This window comes from Mangifera indica, chromosome 2 (assembly GCF_011075055.1).
Source record: "Mangifera indica cultivar Alphonso chromosome 2, CATAS_Mindica_2.1, whole genome shotgun sequence".
In the NCBI taxonomy this organism is placed as follows: Eukaryota; Viridiplantae; Streptophyta; class Magnoliopsida; order Sapindales; family Anacardiaceae; genus Mangifera; species Mangifera indica.
Genome location: NC_058138.1, coordinates 5,177,953 through 5,198,070, shown reverse-complemented (window position 1 = coordinate 5,198,070; position 20,118 = coordinate 5,177,953). Strand labels below are relative to the sequence as shown.

The following is a 20,118-nucleotide window of genomic DNA, read 5'->3' as shown; positions in this document are numbered from 1 at the left end:
TTTAACTCCATATGGCTAACTTCTTAAGGGTAAAGGAGTAAAGAGAATGAAGATGAAAGTCCTTTATGGGACATTTTTGCGTAAATTTTTGTTAAGGTAGGATTTAGTATGTGTTTACGCTGGAAAAATAGTTTAGTTTCTAAGCTACTTTTGTATTTTATAAGTAGTACCCATAGATAAATAGTAACTTTTGGAAGTGAATAGTAATTCTAAAATGAAGAACATCACAAGTAGCTTACACAAACAATCAAAGCTCTTATACCAAATGGTGTATTCTCATCCAAAACATGCAACAACATCCAAAATGCAAAAATTTGTTTTCATAGTTTATTTGAAAGGGGCAATTTTTTCATTTATTCAATTTGACAGTCAAGATGAATTCTAATTCAAACCAAACTTATATCAATGCATTCACAACACAATGAGCTATCATTTGATCTGTGGTAGCATAAGAACGAAATAAAATAAGGCAATCAAAATGAAGATAAAAGTCAATGGCAAATTTGGTAATTTCTCTGTAACTCTCTGGTGCATACACTTCAAACATACACAAATGCATTCAACTTTGGATTTTAAGGATGTAAAAATGAAACCAAGGCATAAAGGAATGATTCCACCAACCTTGGGGTTTTCCACCAAGATGATTGGATAAAGGAAATGAGGGATAAAAGTTTCAATACTTTATCTCAAGTTTCATTCAAAATGTTAACCAACAAAATACAAATGAAGGCCCACCCCTTTATATAGGAAGCATAGACGATAATGATACAATTTTGTCAACAAAATTAATTAAAAATCAACTAATGTATGCTAAGCCATCCATCATAAACTAAACCCATACCTTAATAATTTACTAGGAAACAAAAGTGATTATCTTTTTTTCTAAATCTAAGAAATATGTCTCATATCTTTGCAACCAAGTTTTCATCTAGTTCTGGAGTAACTAAATATACAAGTTTGGGCCAAATGGACTTCTTAAAGTTCCCTGGATGGTTTGGGCTCAAAAATAGACTTCATTTGTTACTTTTTGGGCTAATGAGTGCAAGCTATTCATTTGGACTTTGGGTGCATGCTATGAGGCTATGCTCAAAAGTGAGATTGGGCTAAAAATAAGCAAGCAATGCTTCTTTTGACTTATGAGTTGCTAGATTTTCATCCTTCTTGGTTTCAAGAGTAGCATGGAGGCTTGATGAAGGCTCAAAACCTAAGAATGGTGATGGAAACAGGTATGCATTGAGTACACTTATCCAAACTTGTGTAATGGTCATCCCATAAGTTTTTTTATTTTTCTACAAAAAAAGGGAAAAGAACGCTCATCCTAGTGTTCTTGTGACGGTCATCCTATAAGCCATTTTATTAAAAAAAAAAAAAGGAAAAGACACCCACCTTAATCTTTTTATGACAAATGTCTCATGTATCGTGTTTTCAAAAACACAAAAAGAGAAGAACCATCTCACTTATTAAGACAGTTGTCACTCGAGTTTTATAAAACAAAAATCCTATATTTTTTCCAGCCACCTCACCTAAGGACTCATTTCCCCTCAATTTGTCATTGTCTGAAACTCTTTTTTTCGACCATCATCGTCACACAAACCCATCTCCTGTTGTTTCACCGTCGTCCATACAAGCATTTCCATTTATCTTTCATGACAAAAGTTGCTATCCTCTATCGAGTCATGCATCATTCGTCACTAAACTCACCATTTCCAGTGACATCTTACATGAACACCATCATACATAGCATCCTCCTACTCTCCATTACATTTTGGCTCATATATTTTGACCATCCACCGTCATCCTTTGCCATGGTGTTATTAAGGTCATCTAATTTTAAAGTGGTTTTGAACTCGTTCATTACCTATGACACTGAAAACTTAACCCCAAGAAAGTCATTGTACTGAGATTTGTGAAATTCAAATCCAAACCCAAGCGCATAGGATTGCCATCAAAAAGTTCACTACATGCAATGTTATTTCAGGTAAAGCACTAAACAAACAAGTTTTACAAGCACTTAGTATGTAAGATGATCGATTCAATTTTATCTATGATATTAATTGGGCAAAATTATTTGAACTTGACATCTATTATGTTGAATCATGGTTGTTTGAATTTTATAGTAGTTTAAAATTAGCCAAAGGATCCCAAGGTGAACTGATTAACTATGTTTTGAAATTTCGGTTAAAAAGGAGTTATTTTGAATTGAAACTAGAAGACTTAGCTCGGTGGCTTGTGTGTGACAATGAGGGTTTATTAAATGTTCCCACCAATTTTGATGCTCAAACAGTTTAGGAAACATTAGATAATGTTGAGATATACAGAAAAACTATTAAATTAAGCACCTTACATAATCTAATCATGCGAATCATTCATCGCATAATAACTTATACTTTAAGTGCACGTGATCAATCAAATGGTCAAGTAACATTAAAGGATCTTGTTCTTTTGGATGTGGTCCTACATGGTCGTAAGGTAGATACAATTGCTAAAATCAGTTCGATTAAAGATGTTGTGGATGGGGTTATTGAGTTTGGTATTATTGTCACTATGATTACTGAGGATTTAAGGTTCAGATTAGAAGAAAGGGACATGTTATACCTTAAGAACTTTACTGAAAAGGATTACAATGGATATAATACCTCACACAGATGTAAATGATCTGTCGTCTTCCTCAAGGTAGGTGGCAATTTATTCAGACTCAGCCTCAGCTCAACTAGTCTGCACAACATGTTCAATAGAATCCTCGACTAACTGCTCCTTAAGATGAGGAAGCCCACTCTGATCATTCAAGTCCTTCTCAACCTACTTCTAGCCATAGGCGGATTTGTCCTCGCCATGAGTCTATTTTAGATACTAAGTCATCTTCTTTTCAGGACCATGTGATTGGATTCATGAGCTTCATAAATGAATCTCTATGTGGGTTGTGTCATGATATGCAATGTTATGATCAGCGTCTCCATGCCATGAAATCTTTCCTTTAGTAGCATATTCGTGACTATCACCCTGGTTCCAACAATATGCCCCCACATTCAAAAGCAAGCCCTGATTTTCCATTCATATTTTTCATTTATTGCATCATCATTTTGCAGTTTTTTGAGAAACATGTATTTACGCATATTTTGACTCATGTTTCATTTGCTATGTTTACTTTATCATGCATGCTTATTGAACATTTTTTTTTATGATGCTATGTTATAATTCATATTATGGATTTTTTGTTAATGATGTCTATTGATGATTGGTTGGTTGTTGTTGATGATGATATTGAGAAGTTGGTTAATGTTAATTGATATTGAGAGTATTTTTCTTTTGTTTGTTATTTTGGGATATCCGAAAAATAAAGGAAACTCTACCAATTTTTTTTTATTTATGACAAAAAGGGGAAGAGATCAGTCCTTTTTTTAATAAAAATGACTTATATGAACCAAGATTGGTCATTTTTAAATAAAAATGATTTATACATCTTATTGAATTTGAAAAGAGTTAAATGAGTCTAGTTTTTAGAAAAGTTAAATAAATTAAAATAAAATGAGTTAAAAGCAAATTGATTTGTATTGTTAGAATGAAAGGGAGTTTTAAATTGTTGTTTAAAGTTTTATAAACTCTCTAAATTTTATTTTATTTTTTTTGCTTAAACATAAGTTTTGTTATCAATCAAAAAAGGAGAGATTGTTGAATCCCTAGGTGTTTTGATTATATTAAAACTAAATTTAATGTTGATAATTAATAATTATTGAGTTAACAAAGTTCATGACATAAAGTTCTAATGGTCGAAAGATGGACGAAATGCAGTTAAATAATTTTTCAGGTCAAGGATGCCCATCCCAAATGGGACACCAATCCTTTTATCAGTCTTATGCCCGTCATCAAGATTCTGAAGCTCTTGGGAATGTTTTCTAAATGAATCTAAAGCAAAGAGGCATCCATTCCATACTAGATGACAATCATGGAATGCCCATTCCCTCTCCAATGAATTAAAAAGCATAATTGAGACGATCAACAAAGTTAGCACATTGAGACGACCAACCCTATGCCCATCCCTTGCCTGTACTCCCATGATTGATGCTTTCTAAAATTTTAAGGAGCAAGATAGGACGTCTATCCTAGAAGAAGGGACACTCATCTCTTGAGTGACACGTTTCAAGAATTCGACTATTGGATAACTATTTTGAAGCCACCAAAGCAGGGATGTGTAAGAGGACGCTCTTCCTCTCAAGTTTTTCAAGGTTAAAACATCTTTTTTACAAATCAACAACTAGTAAAATGAATCCAATGGATCTTTCAAGTCTCAAGGCTATATAAACAAGTTGAATTAAAGTTAAAAGGGTTAAAGAACATATCTAAAGCATTCAAGAATTATTATCTCAATCTTTAAGCTCTTAATCTCTCTCTAGAAATCAAAAACTTTTATCTTTAAGAGAAACATTTAAATACATCAGTAAAATTAACCTTTTGAACACATATTCTACTTGTAAATCTTCTTTCAAATTATATTTGGGTGAAATTTTATATCATTACTATAAAAGGGCAAAATTTTGAGTCTACTAGTATAATCTGGAAGTAATTCAAGTGAAAACTTAAAACCGATTGTCTGGAGAAGTGGACATAGAAGGATTGAGATGAAAAACTTCGAACCATTTTAAATTTTTGAGTATTTTATAAACCCTTGTCCTTTATTTTATTTTTTATTGTTTTTTTGTTTGTGTTTAATAAAAAATGTTAACCCTGCTCCAATCATTGTTTGCTATTAGTATAGTCTGTTAATATAATTTGGAAATTTTAAATTAAAAATTAAGAATAATCCCACCATTGTTTATTAATCAAATTTATAACCAAGCTACAAAACACCCTCAAATTGTATTCGTTATAAAGAAACTCCCTAAATATTATAAGTTTTAAATTCAACCCTTATTTAATAAACGCCGTAGTCTCCAGAGTACAGCATTCACTTCACCTCCCCTTCCTCCTCGGCTCCTCCGTCTGCCCCCACTCCAGACTCAAAACAATGTCGGCTATGGAGTCTCTCATCCTCCAACTCCATGAAATCTCCGCAGTCAAATTCGGAAACTTCAAGCTAAAATCCGGCATCTCCTCCCCCGTCTACATCGACCTCCGTCTCATCGTCTCCCACCCCTCCCTCCTCCGCCAAATATCCTCCAGCATCATCTCCTCCCTCCCCTCCTCCACCCGATACGACACCGTCTGCGGCGTCCCCTACACCGCCCTTCCTATCGCAACCTGCGTCTCCATTTCCAACGACATCCCCATGCTCATGCGCCGTAAAGAAATCAAAGACTACGGCACATCCAAAGCCATCGAGGGCACCTTCAAGCCCTCCGAGACCTGCTTAATCATCGAAGATTTGGTCACCAGCGGCACCTCCGTGCTCGAGACGGCGGCACCTCTCCGTGCTGCGGGACTTGTCGTTAAAGACGCCGTTGTTTTGATCGATAGAGAGCAGGGTGGGAGGGAGAATTTGAAGGAGAATGGGATTGAATTGCATTCGATGATTAAATTGAGTGAGATAGTGAGGGTTTTGAGGGGGAAGGGGAAGGTGGATGAAGAGATGGAGCTTGTGGTGATGAATTTTTTGGAGGAAAATAAGAAGGTGGGGGTACCCAATATTGGGGCTGGGGTTAGGGTTAGGGGTTTGAGATATGAGGAGAGATTGAAATTGATGAAGAATGAAATTGGGAAGAAGCTGTTTGAAGTAATGGTGAAGAAGGAGAGTAACTTGTGTTTGGCTGCAGATGTTGCCACTGCTTCTGAGTTGCTACAAATTGCTGACAAGGTCTTAGTGTTTCTGTTTTTGTTTTTGTTCTAATTATGACTGTCATTGTTTTTAGCTTGGAATTGAAATTTGGGTTTTAGGGTTTAAGAGTCAAAGTTCCGATTTTTTGTTTCTTCAAGTGTTATATTTGAATTTGAAAGTTTGGTTTCTTAACTAAAAATATTGTCACTTGTAACCATCGTGTTCCCAGTAATGTTACCAGGATCTGGTAAAGCATATGTTTGGGAAAAGAAAGATTGCTTAATGAAAACTTGTGTTTTGAAGTAACATGATATGGCTTTAAAGATAGGACTGGGAAATGCACATGGGGGTGGGAGGTTGGTTGGTAATATTGGGTTAGGTCTGAAGTTTTTGCCTGATTTATTTGTGGGTTGATCCAGTCAATGCCAGGTTTTTGACTTTAGAGTAGCATTTTTTGTTGCCTTGTTCCTGAGATTAAGCAGTTTGGTTTATGATATTTGATCTGTGTTTACTTATTTGTGTAATCGTTTTAGGACTTTATTGACAATTAATTATAATCATGTTTGCCATTCGACAGATATAAAATAAACTGCTTTATCATCTGGTTTATAAGAAAATATGCATCTTTTTTTCTGATTTATTTTTGAACTCTCATGTAGGTTGGACCAGAGATCTGCTTATTGAAAACCCATGTTGATATATTGCCTGATTTCACCCCTGATTTTGGTGCCGAACTCCGAGCAGTAAGTCCCTGAACTTCTTTTGGCCAAATAAACGAACTAGATCTGCATTGTAGTTCAGCGCATTTTTTGAAGTATTTGTTAATTATATTTATTGTCAAGTTACATCTAAAAATGTTTATTATTCTCCTGAAGATAGCAGAAAAGCATAATTTCCTAATTTTTGAAGATCGTAAGTTTGCAGACATTGGTAATACTGTGACAATGCAGTATGAAGGGTAAGACTTGGCATCTTTTATTTTTCTTAATTTCTTCTTTGTATATCTTTGCCATAGCCTGAGGCCTATTGGTTCTGTTGTATTCAGAGGTGTATTCCGTATACTGGAATGGGCTGATATAATTAATGCTCACATAATTTCTGGACCTGGAATTGTGGATGGACTGAAATTGAAGGTTTGTATCAACTGTAACTAATATCTAACTTTTAGTATGGCTCAACTTATCCTGTTCTATTGCTTTGCTCACTCTTGATGTGTTTAGGGTTTGCCTCGTGGTAGGGGCTTGTTGCTGCTTGCTGAAATGAGTTCGGCTGGTAACTTGGCAACAGGAGAGTATACGGCTGCAGCTGTGAAAATTGCTGAGGAGCACTCTGACTTTGTCATCGGCTTCATCTCAGTTAACCCAGCATCATGGTCAGGGGCACTGATCAATCCAGCGTTTATTCATGCAACCCCTGGAGTTCAAATGGTAAAGGGAGGTGATAGTCTTGGCCAGCAGTACAATACTCCACATTCTGTAAGTACTGTTGTCCTCACTAGCTCTCCTGCATTGGGAACACCATTTATTTTTTCACTGCAACAAGAAGGATCGGCACGTATCATAACTATATGGCCAATCGATGACAATTTTCGTTCTCCATTTAGATGTACATTTTCCACAATTTGGCATAATAATTTAAGTAGCCACAAGAAATAAAAGTAGAATTTCAAATTCTGATGGTAGTTCAAACGGGGCATAAATTTCTCTGACCAACTAATTGCAGAATTGTACAATGGCCATGCGGTGTTATCTTCTGGGTAGACATTGTCAACTTCATTAACTTGTGAGAAAAATGATTTTCCAGGTTATATACGATAGGGGCAGCGACATTATCATTGTGGGTCGTGGAATTATAAAGGCAGCTGATCCTGCAGAGGCAGCTTCTGAATACAGACTTCAAGGATGGGATGCATACTTGGCTAAGTGCTCCTAACACCATTCTGCTCCAGCCCTATCACATGTCTGTATGTTTTGGTAATGAACAAAAAACATGTTCATTTTATCACATTGCATGCGCTTTTGAGTGCAATATCTTCTTAGTTCACTTTATCAGTTTTGTGAGGGTTTCCCTGTTGATAAAGCAACTAATAGTAAAAATCATAGGTCTGAGTTTGACAGTTTTGGTCTTCAGTCTTCTATGTCTTACTACTTAACTGAGGAGAAACATTATTAATAAAACTATGTATATTTATAATAAGTTTCAATTTGAGTAATAATGATGATATGTCATTATATAATTTTGTGATTTTAAATTAAAGATAAAGTAACATTCAATCACACATGATGATAAATCATTATTAGTATTCAAATAGATATTTATTATAAGTTTATATAGTATCATTCCTAATGTTATTGTGTTAAGAAAGCAAGAAAGTTGTGTATTTCTCACATGCTGACATGGTGTGCACCTATCGGTTGGTTGGTTATATGCACAAAAAGTCTCTTCTCATGGTTGGGCAAGTTCTTGGCTATAAATATGGTTGGACATTCTTCAGCCGGTTTTCACCTTTAGATTATGGTCCAGGGATCATGGTCAAGGTTTGATCAAAGGTGAAAACTTGTTCGATACATTATGTGACCAATAAAATAGTATGTTAGGATTTAAGAGAGTCAGAAAAATAAAAGAACAAAGAAATTTATGTTTATGTTGAACAAATGGGTGAATTCAAACCAAGTTGGCTCGGGTTCGAGTCCATTTTAGGCTAGAATAAGTTAAACTCAAGTTGAAGTTTTAGTTCAACTCAAGTTCGTGAATTTGTTCGTATTGTTGCATTGGAAATTTTCTTATTCAACGATTTTCTTTCTTTGACAACTTTTTTTTATTCGAAGACTCTTCTCTTCTTTGTCGAATCTTCTTCTTGTCGATGTCATTGTTTACCATTTGAGATGGTTCGAATAGGTTTGAGTTGAATTCAAGTCTACTCTTATTGGGCTTAGCTTGAATGTACTTGTACTTTAATTTGTCATTGATGTTAACATTAGCATGTTCGAATTTAAGAGATTGGGAAAATGAAAAGAAAAAAAAAATGTGTTGAATGTAAAGGTGGATTTGAGTTGAATCAGTTCAGACTCAAATCCATATTGGACTTGAGTGAGTTGAACTGGATTGAAGTTTTAGCTCGGCATAAGTTTGGGGCTTGTTAGTGTTGTCGCATCAAAAATCTTCTTCTTTTGATGAATTTTTTTTCAGTGACTCTTCTTTTCTCTAACAATTTTTCATCTTGTTAATGCTACTGTTTAACTTGAATGAATTTAAATTGACTCTTATTTATGATTGATGCAAATCCACACCTAACTGATTGTGAGATTGATGTTAACATTAGAATATGATGGTTCTAAGTATACGATTTAGGTAACCTATTCTCACCACATGGAAGGAGAGGTGTAGAATTTTGATTAAGCTTTTCTTCTTATGTTTGGACAAAAATATTGTAATCACCATCAATAATTATTAATAAAAAGAAAATTTGTAAAAATGAAGATAAAATAAATCAATACTAATTTGTACATTATTAATAAACCAATATATTATATTATATCTTAATAATTCATATGAATGTGATGAAAATTCATAAATTTGTCACACTATATGTTAGATGTTTAATGATATATTTCATTTTTTTATTTTATAGGAAATATATTTTTAATTCGAAAATAGAGTTAAAAGTTTATCTAAATATATCCAAACATGGTTTCATAAATACAATATGTTTTAATGACAATAAATAATAATTAAAAAAAAGGTAGACTAAAAACATATAATTTAACAAGTCTATTGGGAAATTTATTATTTTAATTTGATACCTTTCAATTTTATAATATACTTTAATGGTTTCTTGATAATACTAAAATTAAAATTCCAAATAAAATTACTATACTCTTTCCAACCTCTTTTTGTTTTTTTGGTCATAATAAAAATTATATCATTAATCTTTATAAATAGAGATGTAACTAGGTTGAGTCAAATTGAAAAGTGCATGATTTGAGCTTAATTTGATACATTATGATAAAATTCAAGCTCGTCGAATTGGTAAATTTTCGTTTCAAATTTGAGACAAATATAGTTGATTCATAGTTTAACTCAAGTTTGATTTAAAAAGTTATGTTTAAAACCCCTAACTTTTAAAAATTATATTTAAAACTCATGATTTATAATTTATTAATTACCCTCATACCTAAAGTCATAAAATAATATTTTAAAAATATAAATACAAAATTTGAAATTTTTAAAGATTTGTTAATATTTTACCCAAATCGAACCAAGTAACAACGAGTCCTAAATGGTGGATCATGAATTTTTGAATTGAAATTGTAATCAGGTGATGAGTTGCTCAATTGGTCCTTAGATTTAAATTAATATGATTTTATCGATCTATCATTCTCAATTATAGGTACAACATTTATGTTATAAAGTAGACAAATAAGGGTAAATTCCTAGAAGGTGGATCATGAATTTCACCATCTTTCAAAGATGATATTTTCTTCAATAATATATATTTAAACCTAAATATTATTATAAACTCATATTTGTAACATTTAATTTAAATAATAAAAATTGTAAATGGTGGATATGACCCGGCCCGGGAAAAACCATAAATAAGATTTTAAAGCCCAAAAGGATGAAGAAACGCCCAATCCAAATTTGTGACGGAGGTGACGTGGCATAAAGCCAGCTACTAGCCAAGAATCTGATTTGCCGCGCTTCAAGTCAAACTCAAAAACTAGGTTTGGACTTTGTCATTCTTAAGCTACAGCTTTGGAATCAGGTTCGGATTCTACACTGATCGGTAAATTTCACTTGCCTCCCTTGAGGCTTTCTAATTTTCCTTTTCCCCCATCATTTGGGAAATATACTTAAACTACACTTGTAAATTTTGGAGGATGTATAATTCAGTACAAACTATAAAACTAGATAAAATCTCTTAAAAATTATAGTTTGGTTTATAAAATAGATTGGTTTTAGTTAATAAATTTTTGAAAAACAGTTTTCAATTTAGGTTACAATTTGACGATTTTCAAACAAAATAAAACCATAAACCGTATTTTCTTTCAAATATATATAACTATATTTATCATAATTTTTAAATAAATAATTAGGTGTATAATTTGTTTTTTTATATTTATTTTATCATTTTCTTTACATTTATATTGTATAAATAATTCAATTTATTTTACATATTTATATTATACGTTAGAAAACTAAATTTTAGTTAATTTTATTAAATAATACATATATTAAAAGTGAATAATTTTGATAGTTTAAACCGTATTTTTTCTATTTGGTTTTGTTTAGTTTGATTTGAAAAATTTTTGAACTTTTTTAAATTTAGTTTGAAAAAATTTTCAAATTATATCAAACCGAACTACACACACCTCTATGTAAAATGGTGATGTATAGTAAAAATTAAAATATTATATGCAAATTAATCATTTTTAATACATATATAATTTTGAAAAAAATTGTAAAACCTTAATGTCTGACTAACATAAAATTATTGTACTTCATTTATTTTATCAAACACATTAGGGTTAGATGCGATTCAAATTGTTTGAATCCGTATCAAATTAGTCAAATTTAATTTAAAGATTGAGTTTGTTTTCATAATGTAAATCAATTGTATCTTTTTTTATTTTGCCAAACATAAATACAGTTAGATTCAATCAAAATTACTCAAGTTTAAATTTAAGTTAAGATCAAATGAGTTGAATTCGAGTCAAGAATTAAACTTATTTTAATGAATAATTGAGTTTGAATCAACTCAGATCGATTCAAAATTAATATATTTTCAAAGTGAGTTGGAGTCTTAACTCATCAGTTTTAAACTAACATCAAATTAATGCTTATAGATTTAAACTAATATTAGAATTAGATTTTGTTCAAGTTTAATTTGATTCAAATTTAATTCTAAAAATAAATTTATACAATTTACTATGAGTACTTTCAATTTATTATCTTATCATATAGCCTTTTTAACTATTGTTTAAAAATATTAATAATTGTACATTTTTATGATATTTTAAATTGGGACACGGATATGTATAAGCTCTCACGTATACGTTGTCTTCTTCTTCTTCTTATATTTATTATTATTATTATTAGCATATGAAATATCCTGATTCCAAATTTGATAAAATTTAACATAAATAACACATCTTGTAGGGATATTGTTTAAAATGATATTTTTTTTGTTTTATATATATATATATATATAATCATCTTTTTTTTATTATACAAATATAATCATTTTAAAATTGATTTTATTTTTAAAAAAAGAATATTATAAGATTTAGGATTGGTTAGATAGGTTGGTCGATTAACCAATTTTTAAAAATAAATTAGTTAGTTGGATGTTCAGTCGACCAATCTTTCTACTGTCAAAGTTGTTAAAAAATTTCATATTTTTACCTTATATTTTAGTCTTAATTGGGTGACTGAATGAGTATAAAGTTTAAGAGTATTTTAGATATTTTATATTGTACACTATATATGTATAATAGGAAATAAATAGTTATAAATATGTATACAAGAGAGAAAAAAAAGGTATTTTAGTCAATATCCTCATCGTTTGCCCTTGTGACAATAATACTACATGTATTAACGTATAAGTATTAAAAAATATTAACGGTTCACATATTTTATTGTATAATTGAGTGATATAATTTTTTATTTAATATTTAATTTAAAATTATTTAATCATATGATAATACATTATTATATTAGTATCCATTTGTACCCATCCATTAATGTATGAAGCATTATTGATTTTATTTTCTATCAAAAGTTGATGGAAGATTCTTGTACACATCATTTTCAAAACTTTGGGTTTATTTCTCATCTTTTAAACCTTGGGGGAGCAAAAAGTTATCTCTCCGCTTTCAGTTTTAGAAATTAAATCCGAACCTAACTTTCTCTCTCTCCTGTGTCTTCACCTCAAACTCACACTTCAGTATAAGACAAAATCATCTTGTCCGAAAATTTGCCAAAAAATAAAAAAACCCTAAAAATTCATCCAGTTTCTTCCATTTGTAGCCGTCTGATTGCATCACACTTCACTCTCCCTCCATCTCCGCCTTCAGACAGCCCTCAAAAAATGAACTGAAAAACACTCTGTTTTGGCCCTTCTCTGCACAGCAAGCTGATAAAGCATCAATGGTATTTCATTTCTCTTCATCTCCAAAAATCTGTTTTTTCGTGTTTCCGTTTTCAGAAAACTAGTTTTTGTTTAAAAAACGAAGTGGGGTTGCTTGAAATGGGTTCAAGTTTGATTTTTTTCTTTGCGAGTTTTTCTTTACTTGAATGAAACGTATTTGTGAAAATTCAGTTAAAGTTTGAACGGCAATTCTTTTCATATTTATCATGATAATTTATTGATTGCATGATTTGTGGAAAAAAGAAACTAAGTGGGGTTACTTAAAATCAGCTAAAGTTTTAATTTTTGTTTTGTGTTTTTTGAAAATACTTTATTTTTTTCAATGATTTTTGAAGTAAAAGTCTGACTTTCTCTCTCTAAAGTTTCATGATAATTTATTTATTATGAGTTATGACATGAAATGGACAGTTTCTTTACGTGCTTTTATTTAATTCTCTGCTGTCTCTCTCTCTTCAGAACAATCTAGGTAGGTTCATATTTGGTCTATTATTAGCCATAAAAAATAAATTCAATTTTCTGTTTTCTTATTAAATCTTTGTATTCTTGAGAGAGACTTGTTTAAAGAGAAATGATACATAGTATTTAAGTTTACATTAAATTGATTTAGATTTTGAACCTTTGATTTGAAATTCTGCATGTACTAGTTGTGCAAGTTAAATTTCATTTAATTAATATCTGTTTTTGTTCATTAGGAAATGCTTCAAATTAAATACTAAACTACCTTCTTCGCAAGCAGATACGAAGAAGACAATAGCTTTTACTTGGAGGTTCAGAAGCAACCTATGAGCCCATTCAGGAGTTGATTCAGTGTGTCAACTTCTTTTATAGGATCTTCATATCAACCGCTGGATTAAGGTTGATTTTTAATAGGTTTTTTTATCAGGTTAATCAAATATCCATGTCATCGTCACTTGCTGTTAGGGATATCGATCCTTTGTTGAAGGATTTGAATGAAAAGAAGCAGAGTTTTAGAAGAAATGTTGTGTCTTTAGCAGCTGAGTTGAAGGAGGTTAGGAGCCGTTTGGCATCACAGGAGCAATCTTTTGTGAAAGAGAGCATAACAAGACAGGTTTTTAGTTTGATTCTTGATTGAGCTCTTTTGTGTTGTTTTGATGATGAATTCATAAGGGTCCTATTTGTTGAAGCCTTGGATTCAATTATTTTTGCCTTTTGGGGAAGTTTTTGTTTGTGGGGTCAAGAGGGTGATTTTGAAATTGTTTTTGAGAATTGAGTTTCATTTGCTTTTGGTTTTCACAGGAGGCTGAAACAAAGGTAAAGAACATGGAGGAAGAGATTTGTAGATTGCAGAAGAAATTGGAGGAGAGGAATGGACAGCTTGAGGCTTCAGTTTCTAATACTGAGAAGGTATTAATTTCAATGAAATGAGCTTTTGGTTAACTAATAAAATGTTGGTTGAGTTGATCTGAAATAATAATGTTGTTTTATTGCATCTTTTTTTGTTTATGTTTTTCTTTCTTGTTTTCATTTTGTGTTTCTTTGCTGTTTGGAGATTGTTTCCTTGAATATGAGACAAAAATGTTTGATGCATGTAAAGATGGTGTATATAACTAACATCTATCATCAATAAATTGATAACTTTCCTACTACTTTAACTGTGAATTTGAGTTTGAGATGTTGTTTCAATAGCATCTTTAGCTAATGATATAATTGCTTAATGAGGCATCCATTGAAGTTATTTATTGTGTAATGGTATTGCAATTTTTACAATTTTTATACTTTTGTACTAGCCTTGAGGCTTGGCACGGCACAATTGCTTATGCGACACCCCCAATTACACCCATTCTTGATGTTCAACCTTGTGTACAACCTTTATAGGCTTAGGGTCACTAGTTTTGTCATTTTATGGACCCATCAAGAGAGTGGTTTAGACACTCGATCAATTTATGCAGGGGATGGTCTAACCCCTTCTTCAAGGTCACGCATACTCTTCACTGTTGATCTCACAATGAAACCAATAATCTTTCACTCTCTTCTCACATTGTTGTCCATGTCATGATGATTTTGCCTTGAGCTATGGCACTCACTCCTACTTAATAGTGTGCACGCACTTGTGCATATCTCTTGCAAATGTCTGCTTTACATGTCCGAATAATTAGCTTGTGGCATTACACTTAGCGAACTCCTGCTTCCATCTTTGGCACACATAAGCATCTTTGAATGTGACTACCTTGCTCATGCATAATGGACATCCCACATCACTTGCCCCTGTTTGTCCACTTTTCCACTCCTCAAGTGTTATATGTGCCTCACAATGGCATCTGCAAACACTCTTAGCTTGGAGACTTCTTGGTAGCTAGGACTGTTGGGAGGGGCGCATCTTTGTGTTTAATGCCCTCCTTCGAACCTTGATAGTAGTTTGTTGGAAAAAAATAACCTTTCGAATCTTTCAGTAGGATTTTTATCAAGTGACATTTTTTCAAAAGATCTATCCAAATGCATGTAGTCACAAAGCAATGAAACCAAAACATAATAGACAACAAGCACTCCCAATTTACGTGAAAAAACCTCCTCAATGCGAGGAGATGAAAAAACCACGAGAAGACAATATTTCATTATGTCAAACAGGTTTACAACCAAAGGTTTTCTTTAGATAAAATTAGAGATATACACCAACTCTTTATTTAATATTTTTGATTTAAAGGAACAAGTTTATACAAAATGACGAATGAATCTATTAGATCTCGGGTGTATGTATCTCACAAAATGAAGAAGAAGCTAAGAAGAATGGAGTACAACAGCAGTAAGTTGCATAGCAGCAAGGGAGAGGAGAATATTCCAGCTGGCAGCAAAGGATTGGAGCAATTGGCAAACCAAATCCAAACACATAAATATGAGGTATCATTGGATTTGAGATGTGTTGGAAATGGAGTTTTACATCGAGAAAATTCATACTGATGAAAATGGATCTGACATGATGACAGAGACCCTATTTCTGGTGAAGCTTGTTGTCTGCAAACAAGTTGTAGGTATGACCCCCACTTGGGCATGATGGGGAGATTTGTTGGATGGTCTCGTCCATGTGGTAGGACCCATATGAGTTTTAAAAAAAAAAAAAAGAGGGAGAGAGAGAGAGAAAGAAGCTTTTACAATTAATTTCTTAGTAGGTTAGCTGAAAAACAGTCAAGCCAGAAGGATAACTTTTGTTCTCTTTTACTCTTGTTTGGCAACTATATGTGTGAGCCATTAAGGAAAGGACAGTTTTTGGATCTTTCTTGTGCTTCTCTTTGAAAGCTTTCTGGTGACATGAAGAGCTTGAAAAACAAAAAGAAAGAAAGAAAAAATTTTTGGATTTTGTGACTATGACCAATTTTGATAAACTATTCTGATTGATTCGTCGTCTGATTGATCTTAATTTTTATATGTTGGTTCATGATTGTGTAAGGTGGAGATCTAGTTTCATGTTCCAAACAAAGAGATATAATGTTCAAAGTTGGCCTCTTGTTTTGGTGAGATTCATAGTTTGTTTTGTATAAAGCTTGTTCCTTTTTTGACTAAATTATTATGTATTGAGTGTTGGTGTATATTTCTAGTTTTATCAAGAGATAACCTTGGGTTGTAAACCTATTTTGACATACTGGAAGATTGTTTTCCTGTGGTTTTTCCGTCCCCTCACATTGAGGATGTTTTCTCATGTAAATTGGGTGTTTGTTCTTCATTGTGTTTTGGTTTCCATTGTTTTGTGGCTGCATGCAATTTGGTGGATCTCTTGAAAAATTGTCACTTGATTGAGTTTAGAAATCCTACCAAAAGATCCAAAAGGGTGATTTTCTGCAACAACATCAAAAGTAATTTTCCAATAATATAGACTATTGTAGTTATCTATTAGTATAGATCCAAAATTTTAAGGAACTTCCTCATGAATCATAAGTTGAGCTCACATTTATGCTTCATAATTATGAAGTGCTTCTGTTTGAACTTTAGTTATTAAAAGAAACTAAAAGGTTGTATATCTGTCGCCATACACTGAACCACTACCAAATTTTATTTTCATCTTTCCACGTGGCTGAACATTACACAATTGGACATGCACAAAGAACCTTGGATGCCGATGGTCACCTTGTTATTCATTAATGGAGCATGTAATGTCTGTTTCATTAATTGAAATTCATCAAGTCATATTGTTAAATGACTTAGCCAATTGGTTTTGAATTTGGAAAAGATTTGTTACATGCTCATTATCATAGTTGCCTGATTTTCCTTGTAAAAATTATTTGGCATCATGACTTTCTGCTTTTCCATCATATATAATATAACATATTCCTAAGTTTTTTATTTTTCAAGTTCCTAGTAGAATTGGAAAACAGTTCATTGATGCTGCTAGTTGAATGATTGATTCATCATATCCTTGCCGCATGCAACAGTCTTTAAACTGTATTCAGTGTGGCCTTTTTTGATGTCCCTGTGGACCCTTTTTCAGTTTTTCTCTTCTTTCCTCTGTTAATGAAATTACTTTGCTTCATACGAAAAAAAATTATAGACAAAAAAGGATAAGTAATTTATATGATCAGCTAATGCAAGCTGTGTTCTTGTTCTGTGATTCTGATCATAGTTTTATGTGACTCAGTACCTGAAGCGATTGGATGATCTTCAAGAGCAGCTTGTTTGCACACAAGCAACTGCAGATGCAAGTGCCACATCAGCTCAAGCTGCTCAGCTTCAATGCTCTGTATTGGTTAAAGAATTAGATGAAAAGAATAATTCGTTAAAGGAGCATGAGGACCGTGTAACTAGGCTTGGAGAACAATTACATCATTTGCAAAAGGATCTTCAAGCGAGGGAATTTTCCCAAAAGCTACTGAAAGATGAAGTTTTGAGAATTGAACATGATATTATGCAAGCTGTTGCCAAGGCCGAGGCAAACAAGGATTGTGAAGTAAGGAAGTTGTTGGACGAGTTTTCTCCAAAGAATCTCGAAAAGATGAATAAACTTCTTGTTGTTAAGGATGAAGAAATAGCCAAACTAAGAGATGAAGTAAGGATTATGTCTGCCCATTGGAAGCTCAAAGCTAAAGACTTGGAATCACAGGTGATTCTAAAATATATTCATTTCATGAGTCTCCAATCTCAAATTTAATTTTCATCTCTAGATGATTGTGAATCTTGTTTAATTATGGTCTTCAACCTATTTTCTAAACAGTTGGAGAAGCAGCGGCGAGCTGATCAGGAACTGAAAAAGAGGGTGTTGAAGTTGGAGTTCTGCCTCCAGGAAGCTCGAGCTCAAACACGAAAGCTTCAAAGGGTATGTCTATCTCTTTATCTTTTTCTATCCAAAACAGGATGGAACAATAGGTCCAGCAATATGATCGAATTTCTTGCTTTGGTTGATGCACTCAGTCTACTCACTAGAAGTGAGGGTGTAACTTAAATTTGTAATTTAAAATCACTCAAGCATATAATAACACATTATTTGAATACCTAATTGAGTATTTAAAAATAGTTGAGCTGCACTATCGACTGCAAATAGTTTTTCTTTATTCTACTAAGCCTATAAGCTGTCATCCTTTAATCGACTGAATGATCATATCAAGACATGGTTTCATGCTCTCAAAACTTGCATTACCTATGAAGATCTACGCCACGCTTTCATCCTTCAACCCTTTTATTGTCTGTACTGTGACTATATTTAACAGCTATTACATGTGTATCTTACATATATTTCATTCATTGCAACAGGTGGGTGAGCATAGGGACAAAGCATTGAAAGAACTAAGAGAGCAGTTAGCAACAAAACAAGGTGCGCCAGTGGGTATTGAAAAACAGAATTTCTGGGAGACTTCTTGTTTCAAGGTAGTAGTTTCAATGTCAATGTTGATCTTGGTGGTCTTCTCAAAGCGATGAAACATTGCATAATGTAGTTATCGATGTGCATATGGCATGATGTAGCACCTTAAGTCTACTTTGTGAAGAATTTAGGAAAAAGTAGTAGAGCAAGAAGCTGTAAGAACCATTTTTCTTGTAGAAATGCTGCTTGATTGTAGAGAGCAGAGCCATCTTTCTTGCTTAATGTCAATGGAGAACATTTTTATTATATTTTTTTTTAATTCTCAGGACTAGAAACATTTACACTTTCTCTGGTATGCTTATCATATGCATGGCAATGGAGTCTTTACTACCAGAGTCCAGAGCTGGAAGATTGTAATGGCACAATTTTGTAATGTGAAAGGTTACACTTGTAATTTAGGGTAGCTCAAGTTTTAGATAAGTCTGATGTGTAAAATCATTTTTATGTCTCTCATCCATTAAATTGTCTTATATATGTTTATATCAAAATTAATATGGTAGTTAAATGGAGAAAAAAGAAAATAAATGTGTACAAGAAGAAACTTGACTGACCATTTTCTTGGATTCTTTCCGGGTTATACTACAGAATGTATAAATATTGTCTGTTTTGGACATACCTATGGTTTTGCTTTTAAGAAGTTAGCCAATTTTTGAGATATTGTTTGTTTTGGACAGACTATTAAGATTTTGCATTTGGGTTTTGTAACCTAAACGTATTTTAACAATTTGGGAGTTTTATATATTTTTCTCATATTTTATTGATATATGGATTGTTAAAGATGGTAATTTGCCTTCTTTATAGGGCATGTCTAGCATTTTTGAAACTTTATTGATGTAAGATTTGCTTTTTAAATACAAAAACAGCAAAATCTTTGTGAAGCTTCAGCATCACAAGATCCCAAGGCCACTTCCTCTCTCGCTTTGTTCTTACATCTTCAATGTCAAATGTCAAACTCAATGCGTTGTCTTCAATTTTCATTAACAACCACAATATCATGTTTGTACCACAAGATTTTATTGCTAATGGGGTCTCTCACTTCAACTGTCAATAAATTATAAGCATGCTCAGTATCCCAAGTCATTATTCACATCAACATGTTTGTAAAATGGGCCCTTGTGTTAAATTGGATTATTTGTTTCAGCAAATGGCATCCAATGCATTACATTTCAACTCTGTCTCCAAATAATTGCATGGAGAATCTTACCGTCAAATTTTTCTCCAACCCTTTCCTAGTTTCTTCTGATTTTTAGGATGAATTTTTTGACCTTTCCACGTCTTCCTAGTCTAAAAATGACATGATCAGCACCTCTACCACTTTTTGTGACCAACGTAATGGTGTCCATAAATTTTTTCTTTTGTTGAGAGTAGTATATTTTATATAATTTTATATATAAATAATAATATATTATTATATAA

At 32.5% G+C, this 20,118-nt stretch overlaps 2 protein-coding genes across 2 annotated transcripts; both read left to right on the top strand.

The window, feature by feature from the left end:
* Positions 1 to 4,900: 4,900 nt before the first annotated feature.
* On the top strand, positions 4,901 to 7,945 carry LOC123196891 (uridine 5'-monophosphate synthase-like). Its single transcript, XM_044611042.1, has 6 exons — positions 4,901 to 5,788; positions 6,409 to 6,492; positions 6,625 to 6,707; positions 6,795 to 6,882; positions 6,970 to 7,224; positions 7,553 to 7,945. Exons 1-6 carry the CDS (start codon positions 5,003 to 5,005, stop codon positions 7,679 to 7,681), a joined length of 1,425 nt encoding a protein of 474 aa, XP_044466977.1. The 5' UTR covers positions 4,901 to 5,002; the 3' UTR covers positions 7,682 to 7,945.
* A 4,751-nt stretch (positions 7,946 to 12,696) lies between these two features.
* Positions 12,697 to 19,102, top strand: LOC123209422 (nuclear envelope-associated protein 2-like). Its single transcript, XM_044627484.1, has 6 exons — positions 12,697 to 12,901; positions 13,592 to 13,968; positions 14,157 to 14,264; positions 17,485 to 17,946; positions 18,058 to 18,159; positions 18,594 to 19,102. Exons 2-6 carry the CDS (start codon positions 13,798 to 13,800, stop codon positions 18,756 to 18,758), a joined length of 1,008 nt encoding a protein of 335 aa, XP_044483419.1. The 5' UTR covers positions 12,697 to 12,901; positions 13,592 to 13,797; the 3' UTR covers positions 18,759 to 19,102.
* Positions 19,103 to 20,118: the final 1,016 nt, after the last annotated feature.